We start from the raw sequence: 24,377 nt of genomic DNA on the forward strand, positions 1-24,377 counted from the left end.
TATTAAGGGGTGTACAAAAATTTTAAAAGACAAATATATGGACTGAAGTAGTATTATTGTTTAATACGGGTTGCAAAATACTACTTCAGTTATGTTCCTAATTGTTGGACAAAAATATTACTCCATATTTACTGTAGTATTATTCACTTTGACATAATTTTCGACGAAGATACGCTGTTTTAAATATGATATTCACTTTGACAAAACTTCCGCCGACGGCCTAATAAAGGTGGAAAATAGAACGAGAAATCAAGTCCAAGTATCAATAAATTAGAACTTCAGCTGATGACTTGAAACGTGTGATCATCAATTACTCTATCTACCACATAGTACATACTCAATTCACGTTGCAATTTAGTTGGATTGCTCATGGTATAGGTAATATTTTTCGGGCTGACATTACAATTACCTAATCACATGGGTACTAAGTCATTTTAGCACCAATCTAGTTTCTTGTCTATCTTCTTGACTACCTAAAGAATAACAACTACGTTTTTTCTTTTTGCTCCTCTTTCTCCAGTTTAAGGACTTGTTCTATAGAACTTTCTTTTCTCTTCATAAAAGAATCAAGAGACAATTGACTAAAGGGTATACGCATTTTACATGGACTTTCATCAATAGGTCCCTTAACCATCGATTCCATCATTAGTTTCTTCTCAATACCTTCTGCTTGGCATGCCATTATTTCTGAGCAGAGTTCAGTTGCCTTTTCAGGCACACTTGGCTTGTATCTAAGCAGCTTAGCATATTCATTTAAGAGATGAAACATGTAATCATACACATCCTCCATCTTCAAATCTTCTTGAATAAAATTGCTTGCAGTTCTACCAATTTTTTGTGCCTGACAAATGTCAACAGGACAGAATTAATTGAGTATATTATTGATACTACCATTTAGTTGTTGTAAGGGTAATGTTGTTACCTTTTTGTTGTGGCTATTGCCCCAATCAACTGCAAACTTAATGGATCCACACTTGTCATTTTCATTTATGGGCCAGTAGTGGACTAGTGGCATCAAACTTCTCGAGAAGAAATCATAGTAGTGGGGTTTTACTAGCAAAGCAACTGAGTCACAAGCAAGAATATACTTCTCACTAACAGACCATGCAGATCCTTCAATATATATTTTGTATCTGCATGCATTTGTAAGAATATTAAAGCGTGGGTAGCACAAATAAAGAATTAAAGTAAAGTAATCAATTATTATAAGCTAATGCAATTTGAGAGAGGAAACAGGGGAAAACCTTCAATTGGCAGATTGGTATTAATGTTAGTGGTATTATAAATGAATGACAATGAAGTTTGATTGGATTTACCTATGGTGACATTGGTTTCCTAAGTCAGAATTCTTGAATCCTTGCTTTATCTCTTTCTTCCAATCCTGTAAACAGCAGCAAATGTTGTTGGTAAATTTTGAAACCTTCATGAGACCAGAGTTCTCCGTGTGATCTATAGGTCACGAGTTCGAGCCGTGAAATCAGCTTGCATTTAGGTAGGCTGCCTACATTACACCCTATTGGGGTGCAGTCCTTACCCAGACCCTGCGTAAACGCGGGATGTGCACCGGGCTGCTCTTTTCAGGAGACCAGAGTTCATCTTTAGTTCTGATGCCGAAAGGGGTAAATACTATTGACACTAACTATTTACACCAAATTACACTAATTTACTATGATTATATGATAAATTGAGGTGAGAAAATATATTTAATTTACCAAGATTAGGTCTCAAAAGTGACACATGTTATGTTTATTTACATTTGGTGTAAATATCAAGTGCGAAGTAAATGTTTTCGAGGGAAAGAATGGAAGCTCACCTGGACATAAATGCGAGCATTCCACTCCTGATTTTCAGAGACATTGCACTTAACGAGCTCCATTCTCTTCTCAGCGACTTCCGGATTGCCTTTCCAGTAAGCATACGGTTCCCTATCCTGCCATTTCTGCTTCTTACTCCCTTTTTCAAGATCCTTTAACAAGTCTTGCCATGGCTTTATATTGATTTCAGCCCTACCAAATTCATCAAACTAGCAACTTAAATATATATGTAGCTTGCAAAATGTAAAGGCTACATAAAAGTTAAGGGTAAAAAATTTGAATCCTTACCATCCCCAAAAAGACCAATCAGGAAAAACAATATCCAACGTTTCACTATCTCCACAATATCGAAACAAAGGTGGTGGAACTGGTGCATTATCTCCAGTAAAATCACTTGATCTTATGACCGGCCAATCGACACAATCAAACATTAAATCAAGATCAGGAATTTTTCCAGGGTACCTTCGTAACAACTGAAGAATGCCCCATAATGTAAAAACATCTCTAGTTTGAAACCCCTTCTCATATGTTTCTACATAAGCCCGTCCATTCAAAATTACAAGTCTGAAATTGGCAGTCCTGTTGGCCCTTTCGACCATTTCTTTCGTTATTCCTGTTTTCCTCCACGGCTTTAAATCTTCGTGTATCCAATGGAAGTAATGTGGACATCTAGGATTGGCCGATGAAGGTTTGTTGTTAATGATTTTGTAATCTGGTGGGTAGTAATTTACTGGACATGTTCTTGTGAGGTTACTAGATGAACAGTTGAGTGGAAATTCTCGTGTCCTACTTTGCAATACTTTGTTTACCTAGAACACATCGAAAAGAAGAAAAAAATGTTAGCCCCTATTAGGAATGTGATCCAAAATAGAGTTGGAAACATAATCTCTTGGCTACTTTATTTTACAACAAATTCTTTACGAGATATGACATGAAGTGTCCGGAGGGGAGCTTTAGACCAACAATTAAGTTGTGTCTGTTTGACCTATATGTCACAGGTTCGAGTCGTGAAAATCGTCACTAATATTTGCATTATGATAGACTGTCTATATTATATCCTTGGGATGCGATCCTTTCCCGGACCCTGTGTGAACGCGAGATGCCATGTGTACCGAACTGCCCTTATATGACATGAAGTATCCAGTCTACTTCAAAATTACCTGTTTTATATATCTAAGAACAAATAGATTAATGAGTTAGGAGTACTACAATTTTCAGGTTGCTTGGAGTTCTATCAACTCATTTCGGTATAATTAAGTGCTGAAAGTTTTGGAATTTTCTCCACTTACAATTAGAAGACTCCATAAATAGAACATGAATAATTACAGAAATTAAACTTACGGCTGTGGTTGTGTCGAGAATCGTTGTCCACATGTATGAACCTAGTACGAGAAAGAAGACCAATAAAAGAACAGAATGTCTTGCGTAGGGCTTGTTGATGTAATGTGGAAGCCAAAATGAGTCTGTAGATCTTCTGTAATTCCCAACCCTTTGGTATCCAATATCCATGCTTTCTTCTAATACTCAATTTTGCAGATTGTATCCTTCTGTCTACTCAAATTCCCTGATATTAATCAAGATTACAGATTAAACGGAAAAAGATAAATACTTTTCAATACTAAATTGGTCAGATAACATGCATATTCCACCTTAAGAAAAGTTTGTCTCGTGAACTTGCATGGAAATGGCAAGAAAGAAACGTAAAGTTTGTTCCCTTTTATTTATGTTTCTTACAGTAAAAGTTACCTTTGAAATGACAGGTGATTTAATTTGATTAGTTCGACTTATAAAATCTTAATTGAACATTTGGGATTATTGTTCCGAATTTAATACTAACTGAAATTTAGTAATTTGTACATAAAAATATATACTCTATATGAAAAATGTTGAGTTCGATCGAGCCCCTAACTTTTTTTTTTTTTTAAAAGCAGTGAGTATGAAAGGAAAGAAGAAATAGAAAAAGAATGGTTTGTGCACCTGTTTTTTCAGGTTCTGCTTAGTACTGTACAATAATTTATTGCCGGTTCTCCTTTTTTCCCTTTCTTTCTGGTTGCGTATAACAGAGCTCTAATACTTGGAGCCAAGCAATTGAAAGTGGAGAATGAAACGCAAGTAGTTTAATTATCTTGAACTAATCTGGTAATTAGTTTTGTCTATGACAAGTCTAATTGTCCGAGTCAATTGAGTGGGCTCCCTCTTAGACCAGAGATTTCAATGGGCAGTAAACCAACTTTAGCTTGAGTTATGGGGCAGCCCATCGTTCTAGGGAATCATTTTGTCCGGAAAAGCTTAGAAATTGAGAGGAAACTAAACGACTTTGATCACATAAATGTATTTTTAAAAAGATGGAGGTCTTATTTAGATAAGAAAGTTTTTGAAAGAGAAGTTTACCAAAATTAGCAAGTGGTCGGACCATTGCTGTTTTTTTTTTCCTTTCCTTCTTTTGCCATTGCTACAGTAGACAATGCTGGTCAATTAATTAAAAGAATGCTGAGATTATTTTTATTTTTACAAATTTGCAGAAGAATGTCAAATTTAAATCAAATTCGAAGACTCGAAAAACATTCTGATTTTCAGTAGCATTCTTTCACAGGAGTATTTCTCTTTCATCTTGTATGTGTCAAAATCTATCTTTAGAATATTTAAGCCAAGATAGTACTAGGGGAAAAGTTCTCAAGTCGTCGTTTGTTGAAACGGCCCAAGAAGCGGCGAAGTCTGTGGTCGAAGAGTCAACAAGGGCCAAAGTCGAGGTATCAACAAGGGTCGAGGCCGAGGTTGAGTACCTTTGTCTGAGTAATAACGGCTAGTTTCAAGATAGGATATTAAAGAGAATATTCTAGTGGATATTTTCTGCACTTGTACTATTAGGGTTTTTAGGAGCATGTTCCCTATAAATAGAAAACGACACAATGATAGGGGACAAGTGATATTCATTTGTAAAAAACACACTTTGACTTGAGAAAGAGAATCAGATCTTCTTTGCTAAGATACAAACATTACCTTTTTATTGAGATTCTTATCTATACTTTTCCACCAGATCCAAAAATAACTCGAATATTCAAGAGATTGTCTATCATTCATTATTGTCGGAAAGAAGATCCACTTATTCCCCTCTTTCTTGGGTGACTCATTCATTTTATTTACTTAAATGTCATTTATTGCTATTCATTGATATTAAATGCTACATAATTGCTTCTGATTTCTAGAGTATTTATTGTATGCCACCGCTGTTGTTCGACCGTATCTGCGTAACATTTGTTGCTACTTTAAGAACTCCATCTAGGGATATTTTGTTTTGATAACTAATTATATTTTATTTATCAGAGAACAAAAGTATGTACAAGAATAACCAACCCTACAAAAAAATCATACATCATCTTTCCTACTTCTATTCTCATGACTCATGTACCTCTATCATTACATTATATTCAGCAGTGCATATTTCTTCTAGGGGTAGAAGTTCAAATTTCTCAAAGGTTCAGCTAGCTTCTTGTTGTTCATCCCTCGACAATGAATGTCCTGCACCACAAGTCTACAAATAGTATTAATAATCCTCTTCTTTCCTTGAAATATTCTTTGGTTTCTTTCTTGTCAAATATAGTAAGTACAACTTGCCAAGGCCATTCTATGTAGTTCATCTACAACTTTATTCCTATTAGCCCAGTTGATGACCCAGTTCACCTCTTGACACCAACCCCCTACTGGTCTTTGAATGCCTTTCCAATTGAGTATTTTAGTCCATAATTCATTTGAATAGGCACATTGAAAAAATAAGTGTTTAGCATATTCATGTTCTCTTTCACACAAAGGACACTCCAAGCTTAGATTCCTTATCATGCCCCACTTAGCGATCCTATCTTTTGTATATAGCCGACCATGAGCTACTAGAGTAAAATGGAATAACCATTTAGGACAACCAATATTATTACACACCATCTTCCTCCATGGGACTTTCTGAAAATCACCTCTAAGCTTAAGATACAGGTGCTTGATTGAGTAATGCTTCAGTTTCATTAGGTCATCATAGCTGTATCCTGCTTGCGCAAAGGCCTCTTTGGCTTTTAATATTTTCCTCACCACCCAAGATGCTTGTGTAGGGTTCACCTCCCTCATATGTTTTCCTTTGACGTAGTATGTGTGTACCCATTGAATCCATAGCCTATCCTTTTTCTTACATAAGTTCCATAGATGCTTATTTATTGCTGCCTTGTTCCACATGTGTATGTCCATGCTGTTTTTGGTTGACAGACCTTTTCCTAAGATAGAAGTGACTTGTTAGTGGCTTCAGTATCTCCTGTCCATAAATATCTTCTGCAGATGGCTTCAACTTGCTTAATAATTTTCTTAGGAAGGATGAAGATTTGGGCCCAGAAAGTTTGCATTGAAAAAAGTATGCTTTTGATTAGTTGTAGCCTTCCCGCATAGGATAAGAATCTTGTTGTCCATGAGCTTATCTTTCCCACCATTTTATCAATCAACGGTTGACATCGTGTGATTGATATCCTTTTTGTACTCAGGGGAAACCCTAAGTATCTCACTGGTAATTGGCCCCTAAATATCCTCAGAGTATTTATAATTACTCCTCAATATCTCTGTTCACCTCCCAAAAAACACAAAGCTTTTGCCTTTGTTAACTGCAAGTCTAGAAGCTTGGAAAATTTTTTAAAGCATTCATACAGAAGCTTTACTGATCCAGTGTCACCCCTGCAGAACAAGAGAAGATCATCGGCAAAACCTATTTGTGTTATCTTCAATTTATCATACCTAGGATGGTAGTTGAAGTCAGGTATATGCCATAGTATTTTCAAGCTCCTATTCAGGTACTCCACAGCCAAGACAAATAGAAAGGGAGGCATGGGATCCCCTTGTCTTAGCCCATTTTTAGCTTCAAAGGGTTCTATTGGTTTTCCATTTAGTAAGATAGAATAGGATACACTTTGGATGCAACTCATAATCCATCTAACATACTTCTCAGGGAAAGCCAAGCCAATTAGGATCTGCTCTAAGAACACTCATTCAATTGAATCATATGCCTTTTGCATATCTAGTTTCATCATGCATCTTGGTGACAATTCTTTCCTCCCATATCCTTTTATTAATTCATGGCTTAGAATGATGTTGTCTGTTATGACCCTTCCTGGAACAAAAGCAGATTGTGAATTGTCAACTAGATCATCCATAACCACTTGAAGTTTTTTTGTAAGGATTTTTGATATTATCTTGTATAATATGGTACAACATGAGATATGTATGTACTCCTTTATAGATGTAGGGTTTCTAACTTTTGGAATAAGTGTTACTGATGTACAATTGATAGGCTTGAACATCTCAGCTTCGTTGAAGAACTCCAACATTGCTTCTGTCACCTCGTCTCCTACAATGGGCCAGGTTTTCTTGAAAATGAAGGCATTGAAACCATCACACCCAGGTGCCTTCATATCTTCAATATCCTTTAAAATTTGCCACACTTCCTCCCTTGTTACTAGTGAGATCAGTCCCCTCTCTTGTTCAATGTTCAATATAGGCCCTTCCTTTATGATATTTAGGTCAACAATAGGTAATGTTGTAGCTGCTTTCCTTGGTAATCTTTTATAGAACCCAATCACCTCCTGAGTTGTTTTGTCATCAGTTAGTATTTGTTCTCCCTGCTCGGTTGTTAGGCATCTAATACCATTTTGGGAGTATTTATTTTTCATATTTGCAAAAAAGTATGCAGTATTTGAATCACCCAACTCTAACCATTGTACTCTAGAATTTGGCTTGTATATGCTTTACTCAATCTTCCCCAATGTCTCCATCTGTTCTTTTAGATCTTTTTCCTTTTGGATTAGTGCACTATCTAGAAGTTGCCTTCCCATTTTCTCATGTACCTCCTGTAGATTTTCCTTAATCTTTTTGAGTTTGTCATCCACTCCCACAAAATATTTCATGTTGAGTATTTTCAACTCATGTTTTACCCTTTTCAGCTTTAGCCAGACCCTCTTCATATATCTTTCATCAGAATGCTTCTTCCAGGCTTGATCCACTAGAGACATAAACTGTTGATGTTCAGCCAAGCAATTAAAAAATCTAAAAGGCATTGCTCATTTCCGTGCCGCATTAGTGATAGTCACTTTTATAGGTGAATGGTCAGAAAAGTATGGCTCCATTATTATGGCCTGTAGAGATGGCATTGATGTCATCCATTCTGCATTGACAATGGCCCTATCGATTATGGAATATACATGGTTATTAGTCCATGTCTACGCTCTGCCCGTAGTTTGTAACTCAGACATTCCTGTATCTATCATGAATTCCCCGAAATCTTTCATTTCAGATTCCTGCACCTCTGTTCCATGTTGTCTGTCATCTAAGTTGACAGAGTTGAAGTCACCCATGGAAATCCAAGGCCCTTGTTACATTTCCCACAATCCTCTCAGTAGTTCCCATAATCTCCTTCTCTCACGTATGGTGTGTAGGCCATAGACTGCAGTGAAACAGAAACACATATTTCCTGCATATATCCTGACCTTCCCTTGTATATATTGTGCATCCATATCCACCAGATCAAATGTTAATATATGAGGATTCCACAACACCCAAAGTCTACTTTTACTAGTATTACTAGCATTGGATAAGTAGCTCCATCCTGGATCAATAGTATATACCCAATATTATCCCACACCGTGGGGTTTGGGGAGGATAGTGTGTACGCAAACCTTACCCCTACCTTTATTGGCAGTACTCTCCTTTATTCTATGTTCTATTACAACCATAATTCCCAATTTATTTTCCCAAACTCTTTTAACTTCTTTTGCTTGTATGCCTTATTAAAACCCCGTACATTTCATGTAATTATAGTCATTTTGGAATGAGATGGGATTTTGAAGTACCCTCCTGCTCCTTTTCTCCCCATTGTCCCCTATCAGTAGTACTACTAACATTATGCCCAACGTTACTATTGTCATTTAGTGGTTTAAAGCCATTAGTGACATCAATGTTCCTCTCACTTTGTGCATTAGAAGGTTTAACAACAGATTTTCCTCTTACTGCTATCCACCCCTCATGTTGCACTTGCTCATTTGTGCTCTTTGTCTGATTATTTGTTTCTTTTTTGGTCGCTTCATTGATTCTCAATGCTTGAGCAATATCTGGATTGCTTCCTCCCCCATTATTAGCACTCTTGTTGTTGTTTATCCCCCTGCATTCTCATTTTTCCTCCACACTTGCTTAGTATTATGTTGTCTTCCTTGGAAGGTCTGTCTAGCTTGCCTCTGCTCACGGATTGGTTCTCTGATTGGCTTATAGGAATGACCTATTTGTAAGCATGAGTTATAATATTCCAGTTCCCAATCGTATACTATCTCTTGTTCGAACTCTCTGCCGCTTGGATCAAGAACCTTAACCATTCTTGGTAAAGGTCTAGTAATGTCTATCTCACGATAGCCTTGCAAATGATATTCTAGCAACGTTTGTAGTGCAGTCATCTGCATATAGTGGGTTTCTCAAAGAACTACCAATTTTACTAAGTGATCTCATGTTCCAGCATTTTAGAGGAAAATTAGGTAACTTGATCCACAAAGGAATAGTACTGAGCATTTCATCGTGTATATTAAAATTAGGAGTCCATGCTTTCATGATAACTGGCATGTTATTGATTGTATGAGGCCCTGAGTAAAGTACCTCATTCCTTTCTTCCATACTGTCAAATCTAGTCACAAAGTAGTCTTCATTATGATAGTATATCTGCGGTTTAGTTTTGAAATTACCTTGAGCAACAATAAATCTCTCCATGGCCCCTATTGATAGGGAGTCATCAATCACATACAAGACAATTGCTCTCATCCATTTTTCATTATCTTGTTCTATATCTTCTTGTTAAAATTGCACTTTCTTCAATCCCTCATGTATTACTGGAGGTATAAATTGCAAGTTCATCCCTCTTTCTGCTAATTTGTTCCCTGCCACCATATTTGCCCATATTTTTACGCCTTGGTTGTTTCTAGGGATCTCTGTAGTTTCAACAACAATCTTCACTGTTTCATTGACATTTAGTTCAGATACTTTTGAATTTGTTACTTCGTTTGCAGCTTTGGTCATCTCAAAGCTAGCTGCATCCTCTGTTGTTTCTGTTAGAAATTTTCTGAGGCCCGCCCCTTCAATCTCTTTCTGAGTTTCTTTCCCCTTCTTCATGTTCGTTGTCAGATTCCCTAATTCACCAACGATAGTCATGTTTGCCGGTGTTCTCGAGATACCAGACGCTGCTCCCCCCTGCAATTGGCAATCCTATTGGTGGTTTCGGGTTCCCAATTCCTACTCCTTCAGTTAGTGCCATCCCTATAGGTGACCTAGAGGTTCCAATTAGTCCTCCAACAATTGTCACTCATATGTGTGATCTCGAAGTCCCAATTCGTGTTCCGTCCCTCCACAAATAGCAACTCTGTGAGCGAGATCTTTGTCGTGTTCTTTTTCGTCCATCCTCTCTGTCACGCCCCAACCTCGGGTAGCGCGATCGGCGCTCAACCGAGTGAACCCGGTCGATCAAGCCTATTAAACCTTTCCTACCCGACTCATTCATAATCCAAAAAGGGAACACATCACCATTTGTTAAACAGGGGAGAGATCGGTTATATAAATGTATAAATGTTGCTAGTTCATTTTTCTTATATACATTATGTCATAGTTAAGTTTCCAAAAGCGCATACGATTTATAATTTAGTGGAAAAGAGTTTCAAAATACAACTTGATCCAATGACCACCCCGACATCCATACATGACCCACATAAACGTCTACGGAGCCTCTAAAGGTACAAAAGACCAACATGACAATGCCGGCAACAAGGCCCTGGCTATACCTCAAAATGTGAAAAACTTATACAAAATAAGAACTACATGACCTCTGGAAGAAATGGGGCTCACCAAGACTGCTTTGAGGAGAGAAAGAGAGCACCACTATTTGCGATCGACGCTATCTGCGATGGAATCACCTACATCCATTAAAAGATGTAGCGCCCCCGACAAAAGGGACGTTAGTATTGTCGAATAATACTAGTATGTAAGGGCAAACACCAATCTTAGTAGAATGAACAGTGAAACAAAGAGAAGACAGTCATAATAATCAAGAAGTGCTTCACAAAATACAAGAAACACCAAGTAAGGATCACATACTTTCCGAGTTAATCTTTCCGTCTTTTAAATTAATAATCTTTAGTGCCAAGTGCCACAATTTACAATGCCACCATGTTTTTTACACGGAGTCCGGCCTGACCGGCTAAGCCATCTCAAGTGAGACATATCCATATCCACAATGTAAATCAATAATTCCAACACAAATGCCACCATGTGTACAACATGGCGTCCGATCTCGGCCCGATCGGCTAAGCCATCTCACTTGAGACATAACCTCTTTCAATTGTCCACTCAATTTATATTTCTTTCTCATCTTTCATTACATAGCAGAAACAACCTCATTTATTAAGTAGTTCCCGGCACTTGGGCACATTTTACAATTCAAGCCTTTCCCTTTTTATTCGTTCAAATAACATCATCATTCATGTCGATAAGTACCATCACATAAGGCATTACACACATAAGGGAAGGAGATTGGAAAATCATAATTACGTTCTCAAATAGCATGATGACATGGTAAACATCTAGAACAATTAGGAGCATAAATCTTTCAACCCAACACACTAAGTCAAACAATTCTAGTATGATCAAGTCGGAACTTACACCAATTATTCGGACACCAGGAGTTCGATTCTAAGAAGAAGAGAGTTAGCCATACATACCTCAATCGAGCTTCTTTGACTCTATAATTATCCGGAACTCTTAGCAACCTCAATCTATTTTTAGCAATATAACAAATTGAACGAAAATTAGGAAGACATTCATGGTTTTAGCCCACTTGAATATTTTATCAAATACTAAGTGTGCATTAAGGTTTCATGGTTCTTTTCATGGGAGGTTTCATCTTTCATAACTCATTCATCTCCATTCTTAGCTTACATTCTCCCTACACCCTTTTATCTTACATGCATGCAATGTAATCACCCCTATCCTTATGAAGTATCACACTAGTATCCCATTATAGCTATGTTTGAAATTAAGAGATGGGGTGATGAAGTCTTACCTTTTAGGATGAAGAATTTGGTGCCCTACTTGAATATTTCCAAAGCTTTAAGTGATGATTGAAGATCAATTGATGAAAATTAGGCCCTCCCTCTAGAGCTCTCTCTCTCTCACTCTAGAAAATATCAGAAAATGGACTCAAACTGGTCTAAAGGGGTGTTTTAACGGAAATGAGGTCGGGATTTAAATTAAGAAAATGGGTGCCCCGACATAAGTCTACGATCGCATATGCGACCGCATAATGGTTATGCGGTCCGCAAAGTGATCGCAGAAATAGCCCTCAGGGGCTTGAATTTTTTGACTGTGTATGCGACCAGTATGCGGTCCACATACCTGTTCTGCGGTCGCATAATGCACCGCAGAACTCCCCTTCGCAAAATTTCAATGCAGATATGCGATCAGTATGTGGCCCGCAAAGCGATTATGCGATTGCATAATTGGGCCGCATAACTGGCCTCAAGATTGGCCAATTTTCTGCTTCACTCTGCGGCCATTATGCGGTCCGCAGAGTGGTTATGTGGCCACATAATGGGCCGCAGAAACACGTTCTTCTGTGAAACATTTTCCTCTAAGTCCGCAGGGTACCGTTCAATCCAAAAAGTCTGAACCGCGGTCTACTATAATAACGCAAGAATCTATCTTGGCACCACAAAAACCCGAGTTTTTGGTTTAAAAGTTTTTACGGGTCCTTACACTCTCCCCATACCGTCGAGCAACGCACGTTAGCAAATCCACGTTAACAAGCGTCGAGAGCGTTTAGAGAGGGTCTAGGGATATTATTGTTAGTTAAGATTAACCCTTATTAATATAAGTTTAATTATTTGAACCAAGATCCATATTTTTTGGTAAAATGATTTGGCGTCGCATGTGGGGATTTCTTAGTTAAAATTTTAATTTCCTATAGATCTACAATTAACGCAAAACACTAATATCGAAAAACTCCGAGATCTTATTTCTTTGTGTATACAAAACTCTACATGGCAGGTAACCAAGGAGAAATGACAAAAATAACAAGTGATTTCCCAACCAACCTCATGAATATCATCAACGAGAGCTGCGAAACAGTAGGCGAGGACATGACGCCCAACACATCCCCTAGGCGAGAGAAGTCACCACCCCCGCACTGTATCATAACAAAACTTAGCAGAAAAAGGGAACTCCACGTCTACAAAGGAGGGGATGCCCCCAGCTGTTAAACAACTCCTCGAGGCATGGCTGACCGACACGCTGGCAAGCGTCCTCAACAAACCCGCTCCAGGCGTGACTGCAGAAACCACAAGGGACTGCACGATAAAATAAACAGACGAGCAGTGCAACCGATCCTTCCATCCAACGCCAGATATAACTCACAATGTTATTGATAGTGCATGTGACAATGCCCTTGCTGCCATTCTAAAAAGGATGGAAGAAATGGAGAATGAAAACAAAGCACTCCGAAACCAGATGAAAGAACACCAAGAACTAGTTGACAAGATACCGGGCGCTCCTAAACTGCTGCCAAAAAGGGACGTCGGCAGGTTCGTGGAGTAGCCGTAAAATGATGATGCAGCCCCGCATGTCATATCAAAGACCTTCAAAATGTCATCCTACCTCAGGATATACGACGGAATAACCGATCCTAAAGATCATATGACTCATTACGTCACCGCCGTGAAAGGTAATGACCTCGCTAAGGAACAAGTGTCCTCTATTTTGCTGAAGAAGTTCAGCGAAGCCCTCACAGGGGAATTAACATGGTATTTGCAGCTACTAGCTCACTCCATATAAAATTTTGAAGAGATGGCCGATAAGTTCGTAACCGCCCATACCGGAGCCAAGAAGGCTGAGGCGAGAGTGAACGACATATTTGCTATTACGCAATCCTTGGGAGAGGGACTAAGGGACTTCCTCACCCGATTCAACAGAGTAAGGATGACTTTGCCAAACGTATCCGAAGGGATAGCTGTCGCAGCTTTTCAGAACGGGCTGAGTAGAAAGGGTTCAAGAGCAACTAGAAAACTGTTTAGCCGATTGATGAAGTATCCTCCAACCGCATGGGATGAAATTCACAATGCTTATTGTGCTGAGGTCCGAGCGGATGGGGATGATCTCAACAGACTAACTCACCGGCTAACCTCAGTACAAGCTGAATCCAGAAAAGAACGAAGACAAAGTACTAGAAGAGATCATCTGATTCCGCGACCTAACATGGAATGAGACCAACCATATGTCAGGGCAGCCGCCGCACCTACCCTCCATTGTAAAGAAGGCCCATCCATGCCAAGGACATGGACCCATCGGAACGAAAGAGGTATGCCTCCTTTATTATCAAGTCACAATTTTTGTGTGTCGCCTACAAAAATTGTCTACGTTCTTGAGAAACTGAGAACAAAAGTGATGTGGCCACCAAAGATAAGATCAGATCTGAACACTAGAAAGTATGATGCCCTATGTGAGTTCCACCAGGAACGCGGGCACAAAATGGAAGATTGCGTCGCCCTCAGACAAGAGGTCGTAAATATGTTACGGCAAGGGCACCTTAGAGAGTTGTTAAGCGATAAAGGGAGGACTAACTTTGCGAGAGGACGTGAACATCAAGGCTCGCCAATGCCTCCATCGCCAGGTCGTACCATCAACATGATTATCGATGGCAGCGACGACGCCTCTAACTATGTGAAGTTCACCACCACTCACAAATGCAAGCGGTCTATCACCCGCGAACGATATGACAGACTCGAAAAAAGTATCATCTTCGATGAGTCGTATGCCGATGGTTTGACTTTCCCTCATAATTATGCCCTCGTTATTACTTTATGCATTTTAGATACTGATGTCAAACGCATCATGGTGGATGATGGAAGCGGTGCATGCATTATCCATCCTCGATTCCATACCCAAATGAGGCTCGAGGATAAGATAGTTATGTGCTACATCACGCTAACCAGTTTTAATAATGCAGTTGAGCGAACATCCTGGGAAATTACACTCCTCGTCTTGGCCGGCAATGTGACTCTAGAGACGACATTCCACATCATGGACCATGCCATTACGTACAATGCCATAGTGGAACGACCATGAATACACCCCATGAGATCTATCCCATCCAGTCTATACCAATTAATTAAGTTCCCGACACCATGGGAAATATTCAACATACGCGAGAAACATGCACGTCCCGGCAATGCTACTGCATTTCCTTGGACAATATGACCATCCAACATAAAAAATTATAAAGAAAATGAGGCGTAACAATCAATAGGGTCGAGGTCGAAGCAAGGAGAAATCGACGATGTCATCATGGACTCCAACACGGTCGAGGCTGCAGGTTTGACCGTAGAAGACCTCGTCCCCGTTCAATTGGACCTCAACGATCATAGTAAGAAGGCCTATATCGGCTTAAACTCCAGGAACCGAGTAAATTCAGTCAATTCTTATTAGATAATGCAAATTTGTTTGCTTTCAGCCATGAAGATATGCCGGCCATCCCAAAGGAAATCACCTCACACAAGTTAAACGTCGAGCCATTCCACCCCCAGTAAGATAGGTCAAGGCATAAATTCAACCCCGCTATCAACGACGTGGTCCGCGAGGAGGTGGAAAACTGTTAGAAAACGGCTCCATCAGGGAGTCGAAGTACCCAAAGTGGATCACCAACGTAGTGATGGTCAAAAAGAAAAATGGGAAATGGAGAATGTGCGTGGATTTCACAGACTTGAGCAAAACATGTTCGTAGGATTCATTCTCGTTACCCCACATCGACCAGCTCATCGATGCAACAGCCGGGCACGAACTATTGAGTTTCTTGGACGCTTACTCAGGCTATAGTCAAATTCTCATGGAGGAAGAAGACTTGGAGAAGATCACGTTCATCACCCACCAAGGAACGTATTGATATTGGGTCATGCCGTTTGGACTAAAAACGCGGGAGCTACTTATCAAAAGTTGGTAACCAAGATGTTCAAAGACCAGCTCGGTAAGACCATGGAGATATATATAGACGAGATGTTGGTCAAGCAAAAAAGTGTAGATGATCACATCGATCATTTGAAAGAAACTTTTGACATACTCAAACGATACAGAATGAAGCTGAACCCAAAGAAATGCGCATTTGGCGTAGCCTCAGGAAAATTCTTAGGTTTTCTAGTGTCACAGCGAGGGATCAAGGACAACCCATTCTAAATCAAAGCTATTGAGGGGATACTAGAACTCTTAACCACCAAAAAGCAAGTCCAAAGGCTGACAGGTCATATCGTCGCCCTATCAAGGTTCATTTTGCGGGCGTCAGATAGATGTCACAAATATTTTGGCATACTCAAGAAGGAAAACGGCCTCGAATGGACTTCCGAGTGCATCCAGGCTTTGTGAGAACTAAAAGCATACCTATCATCACCACCCCTGCTTTCGAAACCAGAACCTGGGGAGCAACTCCTCGTCTATCTAGCCGTATCCGAGGTAGCAGTAAGCGCAACCTTAATTTGCGAAAATAAAGGTACGCAATCTCCCATATATTATATTAGCAAAACACTCGTTGACGCCGAGATGAGGTACCCACACCTCAAAAAATTGGCTCTGGCCTTAGTCATAGCTTCACGAAAGCTTAGACCCTATTTCCAATGCCACCCCATCTCGGTCGTCACAACTTTTCCCTTCAGGAGAATATTGCATAAACCCGAGCTATCAGGGAGGCTGGCCAAATGGGCCATCGAGCTAAGCGAGCACGATATCACATACCAGTCGTGAACGACGATAAAGTCACAAGTGCTCGCAAACTTCGTTACCGACTTCAATGCAAAAACAATGTCTGAAGTTGAAAGGGAAGCCATCAAAGCTTCCCTCCAAACACAAGACCTCTGGGTCCTATACACCGACGGTGCATCCAATGCATCAGGGTCCGGACTGGTACTCGTGCTCGAGGTCCCGACAGGCAAAGTAATTCGCCAGTCCATAAGGTGCCCGGATATGACTAACAATGAGGTCGTAATTGCAGGGTTAAGGATAACACTCAAATATAGGGCGAAACAATTGAAACTCTGTTGTGACTCCCAGCTCGTAGTCAACTAAGTCACAGGGACTTTCCAAATCAAGGAACAAAGATTGCAAAAATACCAGACCAAAATCTGCAAGCTATTGCCTCAGTTTGACGAATGCCAGCTCGATCAAATTCCACGAGCGCAGAATACCGAAGCAGACCGCCTCGCCAAACTAGCCGCATCGACCAAAAACATCACAACCAGAGATAAAAGTGTAGTCCACCTCCTCAACTCATCACTGGACCAAATTGAGGTAAGAACCATAAACTTAACTTGGGACTGGCATAAACTTAACGACCTATACAAGAGGACTTACGGCAGCCCTTTGGCAAAGTGTTTAGGCCCAAACCAAACCCAACGCGTCCTCGAAGAAGTCCACGAAGGCCTTTACGGAGCTCATTCCGACAATCGATCACTGGTCAGATACCTCATACGGGCGGGTTATGTAAGGACCCATAAAAATTTAAACCAAAAACTCGGGGTTTCATGGTGCCAAGATAGATCCCTGCGTTATATTAGTAGAAATTCTTCGCGGCGAGCTTGCGAGCCACAGTTCGGACTTTTTGGATTGAACAGTACCCTACGGACTAAGAGAAAAATATTTCGCAGACGAACGCATTTCTGCGGCCCATTATACGGCCGCATAATCACTCTGCGGACCGCATAATGGCCGCAGAGTGAAGTAGTAAGTTTGGCCAACTCGAGGTCAGTTTTGCGGTCGATTATGCTATCGCATAATCGATATGCAGACCGCATTTCGATCGCATAATCCCTCTTGAGTTTTTGCGGAGGGAGTTCTGCGGTGCATTATGTGACCGCAGAACGAGTATGCGGAACGCATACTGGTCGCATACCTGGGCCATAAGTTCAGGCCCCTAAGGTCCATTTCTGCGGTCACTTTGCGGACCGCATAACTATTATGCGGTCGCATATGCGACCGCAGACCTGTGTCGGGGCACCCATTTTCTTAATATAAAACACGACCCCCATTCTGTTAAAATACCCCTTAGGTCTATTTTGAGCTCATTTTCAGATGTTTCTAGAGTGAGAGAGAGAGGGTTCAAGAGGGAGGGTCTAAGTTTTCATCAAATTGATCTTCAATCATCACTTGAAGCTTCGGAAATATTCAAGTAGAGCACCAATTCTTCACCCTAAAAGGTAAGGCTTCATCTCCCCAGCTCTTAATTTCATACATAGCTATAATGGGGTATTAGTGTGATACTTCATGGGTATGAGGGTGGTTCATCTTACATGCATGTGATAAAGAGTGTGGGAAAAATAAAAAGTGAACTAGAACCATGAACATTTTCCTAATTTTGGGTTCAATTTGTATATTGCTAAAATAGATTGAGGTTGCTAAGGGTTCCGGATAATTGTAGAGTCTAAAAAAGCGCAATTGAGGTATGTTGGCTAAACTTTCTCTCTTGGAATTGAATTCCATAATGTTTCTGTAAGTTTTAAAGTGTGGGTTACGTAATAAAGGTTATGGCTTTGAGTCGTGTTTCAATGAAAGATAGAATTGTCTAAAAGCTTTTGTACTAAATTTATGCCCATTAGTGGCTGCTTTAACTAATGCTTTGATTTATAAATATATCCAGTGTGATTCGAGTTCTATATATTCATGTATTGAAATTGTACATTGTCATTTCTAGGGAAGAGTATTGCAAGAGTAAATGGTGTATTGACTGTTTATGATTTTTCATGTGTGTTTCTATTGTTGGTTGGTATGCTTCATTCTTTGGGAAGAAACCATTTGTGTTTGAAGTTTCCATTTCAAATGGATTTGAAGTATATGATTTTTAAAATATCCTATATGTTGATACTTGATGGTGATCTTTGAAATTGAAAGAGGTGAAAGTGTGGAATATGAAATACGGCCATCGTGCCAGGAATAAAGAATCTTGTGAATGGCCTAATGAGCCAAGGAAATATTGTCGTTGTGAATGACTGGAAATACTAATAAGAATTCATACAATGTGAAAGATGTTGAGGTGAGTACAATTGTATTTATGATATTTCTGTTTGCAAATCAAATCAAAACTATTTTTGGGAGCATCATTAGCAATACCGAGGAAGGGTGGGTCATAAGGCCCACAACTGAAACTACACGTGCCGGTGTAGGGGTGGATTGTGATATTATTCCCTTTAATTGGGATGAAACTGGAATCTTTGTGGATTGAAAAAGTCAACCCGCACGACATATGTGGGAATGCGGCCTAGCTGATCGGGTGGAGATCAGATGCCATATTGCGCATATGGTGGTACTACTCTTGGTAATAATTTTCTTTTGCATCACATGTCAAACCACATTGTTCGTGGGGAGATGGCCTAGCCGATCGGGAGTGATCGGACTCCGTGCTAACAAAGAGGGTGGTATATCGGTGCTAATGATCTCCGAACTAAAATTATACATGAAGTTTGTATTTTGGAAATTATTATGTTTTAACTGGACGTTTGGATATTGTTGATTGTGACTTTTTATTTCTATGTGTTGCCTTTTCTTATATGGGAATTCTATTTTGAAAGAGGATTTTTAGTTATACATACTAGTATTATTCGACAGTACTTACGTCCCTTTTGCCGGGGGCGCTGCATCTTTAATGGATGCAGGTGGTTCTTCAGCAGGCGGCATTGATCAGTGATAGCAGTACACTCTTTTCAGCTGATTTGGTGAGCCCCACTTCATTTCGGGGTCATGTATCTTTTGCTTCTCATATACAATATTTTGAGGTATAGTCGGGGCCTTGTTGTCAGCATTTCCATATTACTCTTCTATTGTATTTAGAGGCTCCGTAGACAGGTTGTGGGTTATGGTTGATGTTGGGAATCGAACTAGAAATGTTGGTACTTGGAAATTATGTTTTTCATTAATTCTATAAACTCGTAATGTTTTGAAAATTATGAATGAAGCTAATGAAAAGGAAGTCGTTAATAAAATCTTTTCAGTGATTGATTAATGGAGTACATCTCCTCTTTATTCATGGATGAGTTTTGGGTAGAAGTAAGTCTAATAGGCTTGCTCGGCCGGGTTCTCTCGGTTGAGCGCCGGTCGCGCTCCCTGAGCTTGGGGCGTGACAGTCATATCCATGCATTCATACCATATCTCAGTTTCAATTATTATTTATTGATACATCATATCATTATTGTCGGGATAATTTCATGACATTGTGAGCCCGTGAGTGAGACTGGAGAGATTGATGACTGAGTGAGGCCGAGGGCCCGAGGGCGAAGTAATGTATAATTCCTTTTGGTTTTAACTAACTATTTCTATAAATGGGTGGAAGCAGGAACATTTGCCCAAATATGGGAACATGAGGTAATCACCTTTATATGGAGAAACATCATATGCCGATTCGGCTTACCCAAGGAAATCAGCTGTGACAATGGACCATAGTTCACAGGGAAGAAAAACGCTGAATACTTCGAGAAATGGAACATCAAGAGAATACTCTTAACCCCATACAACCCAGCAGGTAACGGGCAAGCAGAGTCCTCCAATAAGTCTATACTGAATATTATGAAGAAAAAGCTTGAAGACGCCTAAAGACCGTGGCCGGAAATGCTACTAGAAGTATTATGGGCCTATTAAACAACTCCAAAGACGAGCACCTAAGAGACGCCCTACTCTTTGGTCTATGGGACTGAGGCAGTAATACCGGTCAAGGTTGGAGAACCCAGCCTAAGATACTCCCATGAATGCGACACGAGCAACGACGAAAGTAGAAGGCAGGAACTCGATGAAATTGATGAACGGAGAGACATGGCCTACATAAGAATGGTCGCCCAAAAACAACAAAGAGAACTTTATTACATCAAGAAAGCAAAGGTCCGGGTGCTTAAAGTCGGAGACTACGTACTGAAAGCCAAAACTCAAATGAGCAAAGATTCCCGAGAAGGCAAGCTGGGAACAAACTGGGATAGTCCGTACAAAATCACAGCCAAAGTAAACAAGGGTTCCTTCCAACTAGAGACAATGGAAGGAAAGCTACTACCAAACAACTGGAATATCAGCCACCTCAAATACTTCAACTTGTGAGAGAAAAAGCATCCCCAAGTCATACTCTTTTTTCCCTCACTTGAGTTTTGTCCCATTTAGGTTTTTGCAATGAGGTTTATAACTAGGAGGCGAAGGGAACGCTTTGAGTTGAAGTACGCGAAGGTAGGGTCGTGGTTACTATTTCATTGTTCAACTTCTCAATACTCTCCAAGCCAACCAATGAAGGGACTAGATAGACTGGGACTGGGACTGGAACGCCAACCAACACCCAAAAATCTATAAATTTTTCCAAGTATGTAACCAAAGCAAAAATGTCAAAGCAATAAGAAACTTACACTTATCAACACACCTTTTTCGTGTTAAGGTTATGTTCGACCCCGGACGAACAAAGACATTTCGGCCCTCGACCATGATTTAATGAAAGGTTATGTTCGACCCCACTCGAACAAACACCTACCGGCCCTCGGCCGCGATTTAATGAAAGGTTATGTTCGACCCCTCTCGAACAAATACCCACCGGCCCTCGGCCGAAATTTAACAAAAGGTTATGTTCGACCCCGCTCGAACAAACACCCACCGACCCTCGGCCACGATTTAACGAAAAGTTATGTTCGACCAAGCTCGAACAGACACCCACCGGCCCTCAGCCACGACTTAACAAAAACTTTTGTTCGACCAAGCTCAAACAGATACCTACCGGCCTTCGGCAACTATTTAACGAAAGGTTATGCTCGACTAAGCTTGAACAAACACCCACCAACCCTCGACCACAATTTAACGAAAGTTTATGTTCGACTAAGCTCGAACAAATACTTACCGACCCTCAGCCACGATTTAATGAAAGATTATGTCCAACCTTGCTCGAACAAACACCTATCGACCCTCGGCCACATCCCAATAAAGAAACAAAAAATACACACAAGTACAGAAAATAAACCACAAGAGGAAAAGAAGATGCAAGGAACAACTTTGATATTTCACATACTTAAAACTGTTTACAATAGGCTCGTAGAGACGTCGACCAAAAATTCACACAAAATCAAAAGGGAAAACTACTGGTCACCACCATTAGGGCCTTCAACATCCTCGCCAACTTGGCCCTCAACAGCATCGCCACCCGGACCAGCAACACCCTCGCCATCGCCACCTTCGCCCTCAGGATATGCGGCATCATACCAGGCATTCTCCTTGAGCCGGTCTACACCCTCGCCCCCCTCGTCATCACCTGCCTCAGGCGTAGAGGGATTATACCCACAAGTAACTCGAGCTTCACGAGCCTTAACACGAACATCTTCGAGGGCAGCCTTAGAGACAGATCCCGCCGCATACAGATCTCAAAAGACATCTAACTGGGCCTCGACATAGATCCACTCCTCGTACAACTCCCGAGGAATATTGGGAGAATCTGAAGGGCGGTAAGAGTACAGATGTGCCACTAACTAGGCCTTATCGGCCTCCAGAACAACAACTTTATCGTAGAGGCCAGAAGTCTCTTTCTCCAACTCTCCGATCCTCTCATTAAGCCACTCTTCTTTAAGCCTTGTTGTTGTTAAGTCATTTTCTTTATCGGAGCGGAGAGTCTGAATCACCACTTCAAGAGACTCCGCCTTCCTCAATGCCTCCGACCGAGCGGACTCTGCCTTGTTGAGCTCGAGCTATTCCTCATTACTCCTCGATGTCCCCTCCATGCACTTCCCCACCATCCGCACTAGCTCCTCGTCCTTCGCCATTAAGTCATCCCTGAATTGTCGCATATCGTCGCTTTCGCGGAGTCGGCACCGAAGCTCCCTGTACTTGTCAAGGACTCTGAAGTACTTGTCCTTCAACTTCACATAGATATCTTTATGCCTCTACTACCTACGAGCACTCTCAATCTCTAGGACGAACGTCTACAAAACGAATGAAGTTAGGGCCTACAAAAAGACAAAACTTAAGGAAAATAATGGATAACAAATGTACTTACTCGAAGGGCGAGATTGACAATGTTGTTCGACAGGTCGCTATCATTCATAGTCTTGAGGGTCGTACCCTCAACTTCTGAACTAAGAGGGACAAGGGAAGTGATAATCTTCTCGGTATCCACAAGAAGATTACGATCCATCGGGATCGTAATAGTCCTTGAAACCCCCTCCAACCTCAATTCAGGCTAAGTGAGCCCCTCTTCGATCATCCTCAGCTCGTCTACATCCATGTCGGAATCGGATCCAATATCCTCCTTAGCAACAACCTTCCCTCTATCATCATTTGAAGAAGGTACGTTCGCTGCAACCTCAGAGGACGAGGCCTTTTCACGTCTTGGAAGAACAAGGCCGCCACTGCCTACCACACCTGCGACCGTCTCCCCCATAGGTCATGTATCCGCATCCTCTAAACAAATGGCCTTGGAACTAGCCTCCCTGATATGCATTGTGGCCATATCCCAAAGGAAAAAACCGTAGTCTCCTACATCGGCGGCCGCCAACCTCTCTCCCCTAACGTCCACGACCCTCCTCTTATGAGGTATCAAATCTCCATCACCGGGCAAGGCTTCATCATCCTCTTCTATAAGGACATATAAGGGAGAAGCCAAGGTCTCCGCGACCGAAGTCTCCACGGACGAAGAAGGGACAGGTTTGGATGCAGCAACAGGAGGGACCAGGACAAAAGTAGGATCAACCGCAGTCGAGGAAGGAGCAAGAGTCGAATATTGCGGAAGGAGCAAGAGTCAAAGACGTAGTAGCTTTCCTCTTCCGGAACGAGGGCGCGGGAGCTCTCGACCTCCTCGAAGACCTCCTGGCCGAAGATATGAAAACATAAGGAAAGGAAAAAGTCAGCAAAGGTAAACAAAAAAAAGCTAAGATACCGGCGGTAAAAAGAACTTACCAATCGAAGGGAGGACAAGCCCAAACTTCTTGAAAAAACTAGGTCGTTCACGAATCCCTACAATGTGAGGGAAGAGGCGAGGTCTTACCTACATGAGAAGAAGACAAGAGATCAAAACCCGCGACCAAGCATAAGAGAAAAATTGGATACCTACAGACAAGGAAATTAGGTACTTACGAGTATAATTCTAGGTCTCAAGAAAACCGTCAACATTGGCCACCACGTCTTCGGTTCTATTAAAAAAGAATTTGAACCAGAATTGACGATTGGCTTTGTCGTCCATCTTCACAACCAAGCACTTTCCCCCTCGCTGGCAAAGATTCAACAACATTCCCCTATAATAGTTAGGGGCGAACATGTGTATTAAGTGCCGAAGTGTCAACTCGACCTCGGCTAGCTCGACAAATTTTGTAAGCATCTTTATAAGCTTGTAGACATAAGGTGCAAGTTGAGCTGGGCAAATGCCGTAATAATGACAGAACTCCTCGAACAACGATAGGAGAGGAAAGGAATAACCGATTTGGAAGGGATAGGCGTAGAAGGCGCAATACCCAGGACGGTGAACCTGCATTGTATCCCACCCAG

General features: G+C 40.9%; 1 protein-coding gene across 1 annotated transcript; it reads right to left on the reverse strand.

The window, feature by feature from the left end:
* Positions 1–286: 286 nt before the first annotated feature.
* Positions 287–3,940, reverse strand: LOC107831734 (uncharacterized). The gene is made up of 7 exons (XM_016659532.2): positions 3,792–3,940; positions 3,156–3,378; positions 2,103–2,623; positions 1,814–2,006; positions 1,317–1,381; positions 923–1,133; positions 287–841 (listed from the first exon to the last, which is right to left on the reverse strand). Exons 2-7 carry the CDS (start codon positions 3,321–3,323, stop codon positions 488–490), a joined length of 1,512 nt encoding a protein of 503 aa, XP_016515018.1. The 5' UTR covers positions 3,324–3,378; positions 3,792–3,940; the 3' UTR covers positions 287–487.
* Positions 3,941–24,377: the final 20,437 nt, after the last annotated feature.

The sequence above is a fragment of the Nicotiana tabacum genome, chromosome 4 (assembly GCF_000715075.1).
Source record: "Nicotiana tabacum cultivar K326 chromosome 4, ASM71507v2, whole genome shotgun sequence".
Lineage (NCBI taxonomy): Eukaryota > Viridiplantae > Streptophyta > Magnoliopsida > Solanales > Solanaceae > Nicotiana > Nicotiana tabacum.

What these genes read in the sequence shown, in the direction of transcription:
- LOC107831734 (XM_016659532.2), bottom strand. Translation starts at nt 3,323, where the DNA reads ATGGATATTGGATACCAAAGGGTTGGGAATTACAGAAGATCTACAGAC. An exon ending in GATTGGTCTTTTTGGGGATG is followed by an intron (nt 2,007 to 2,102) that starts GTAAGGATTCAA and finishes TGAATTTGGTAG; the next exon opens with GGCTGAAATCAATATAAAGC. An exon ending in ATGCTCGCATTTATGTCCAG is followed by an intron (nt 1,382 to 1,813) that starts GTGAGCTTCCAT and finishes TGCTGTTTACAG; the next exon opens with GATTGGAAGAAAGAGATAAA.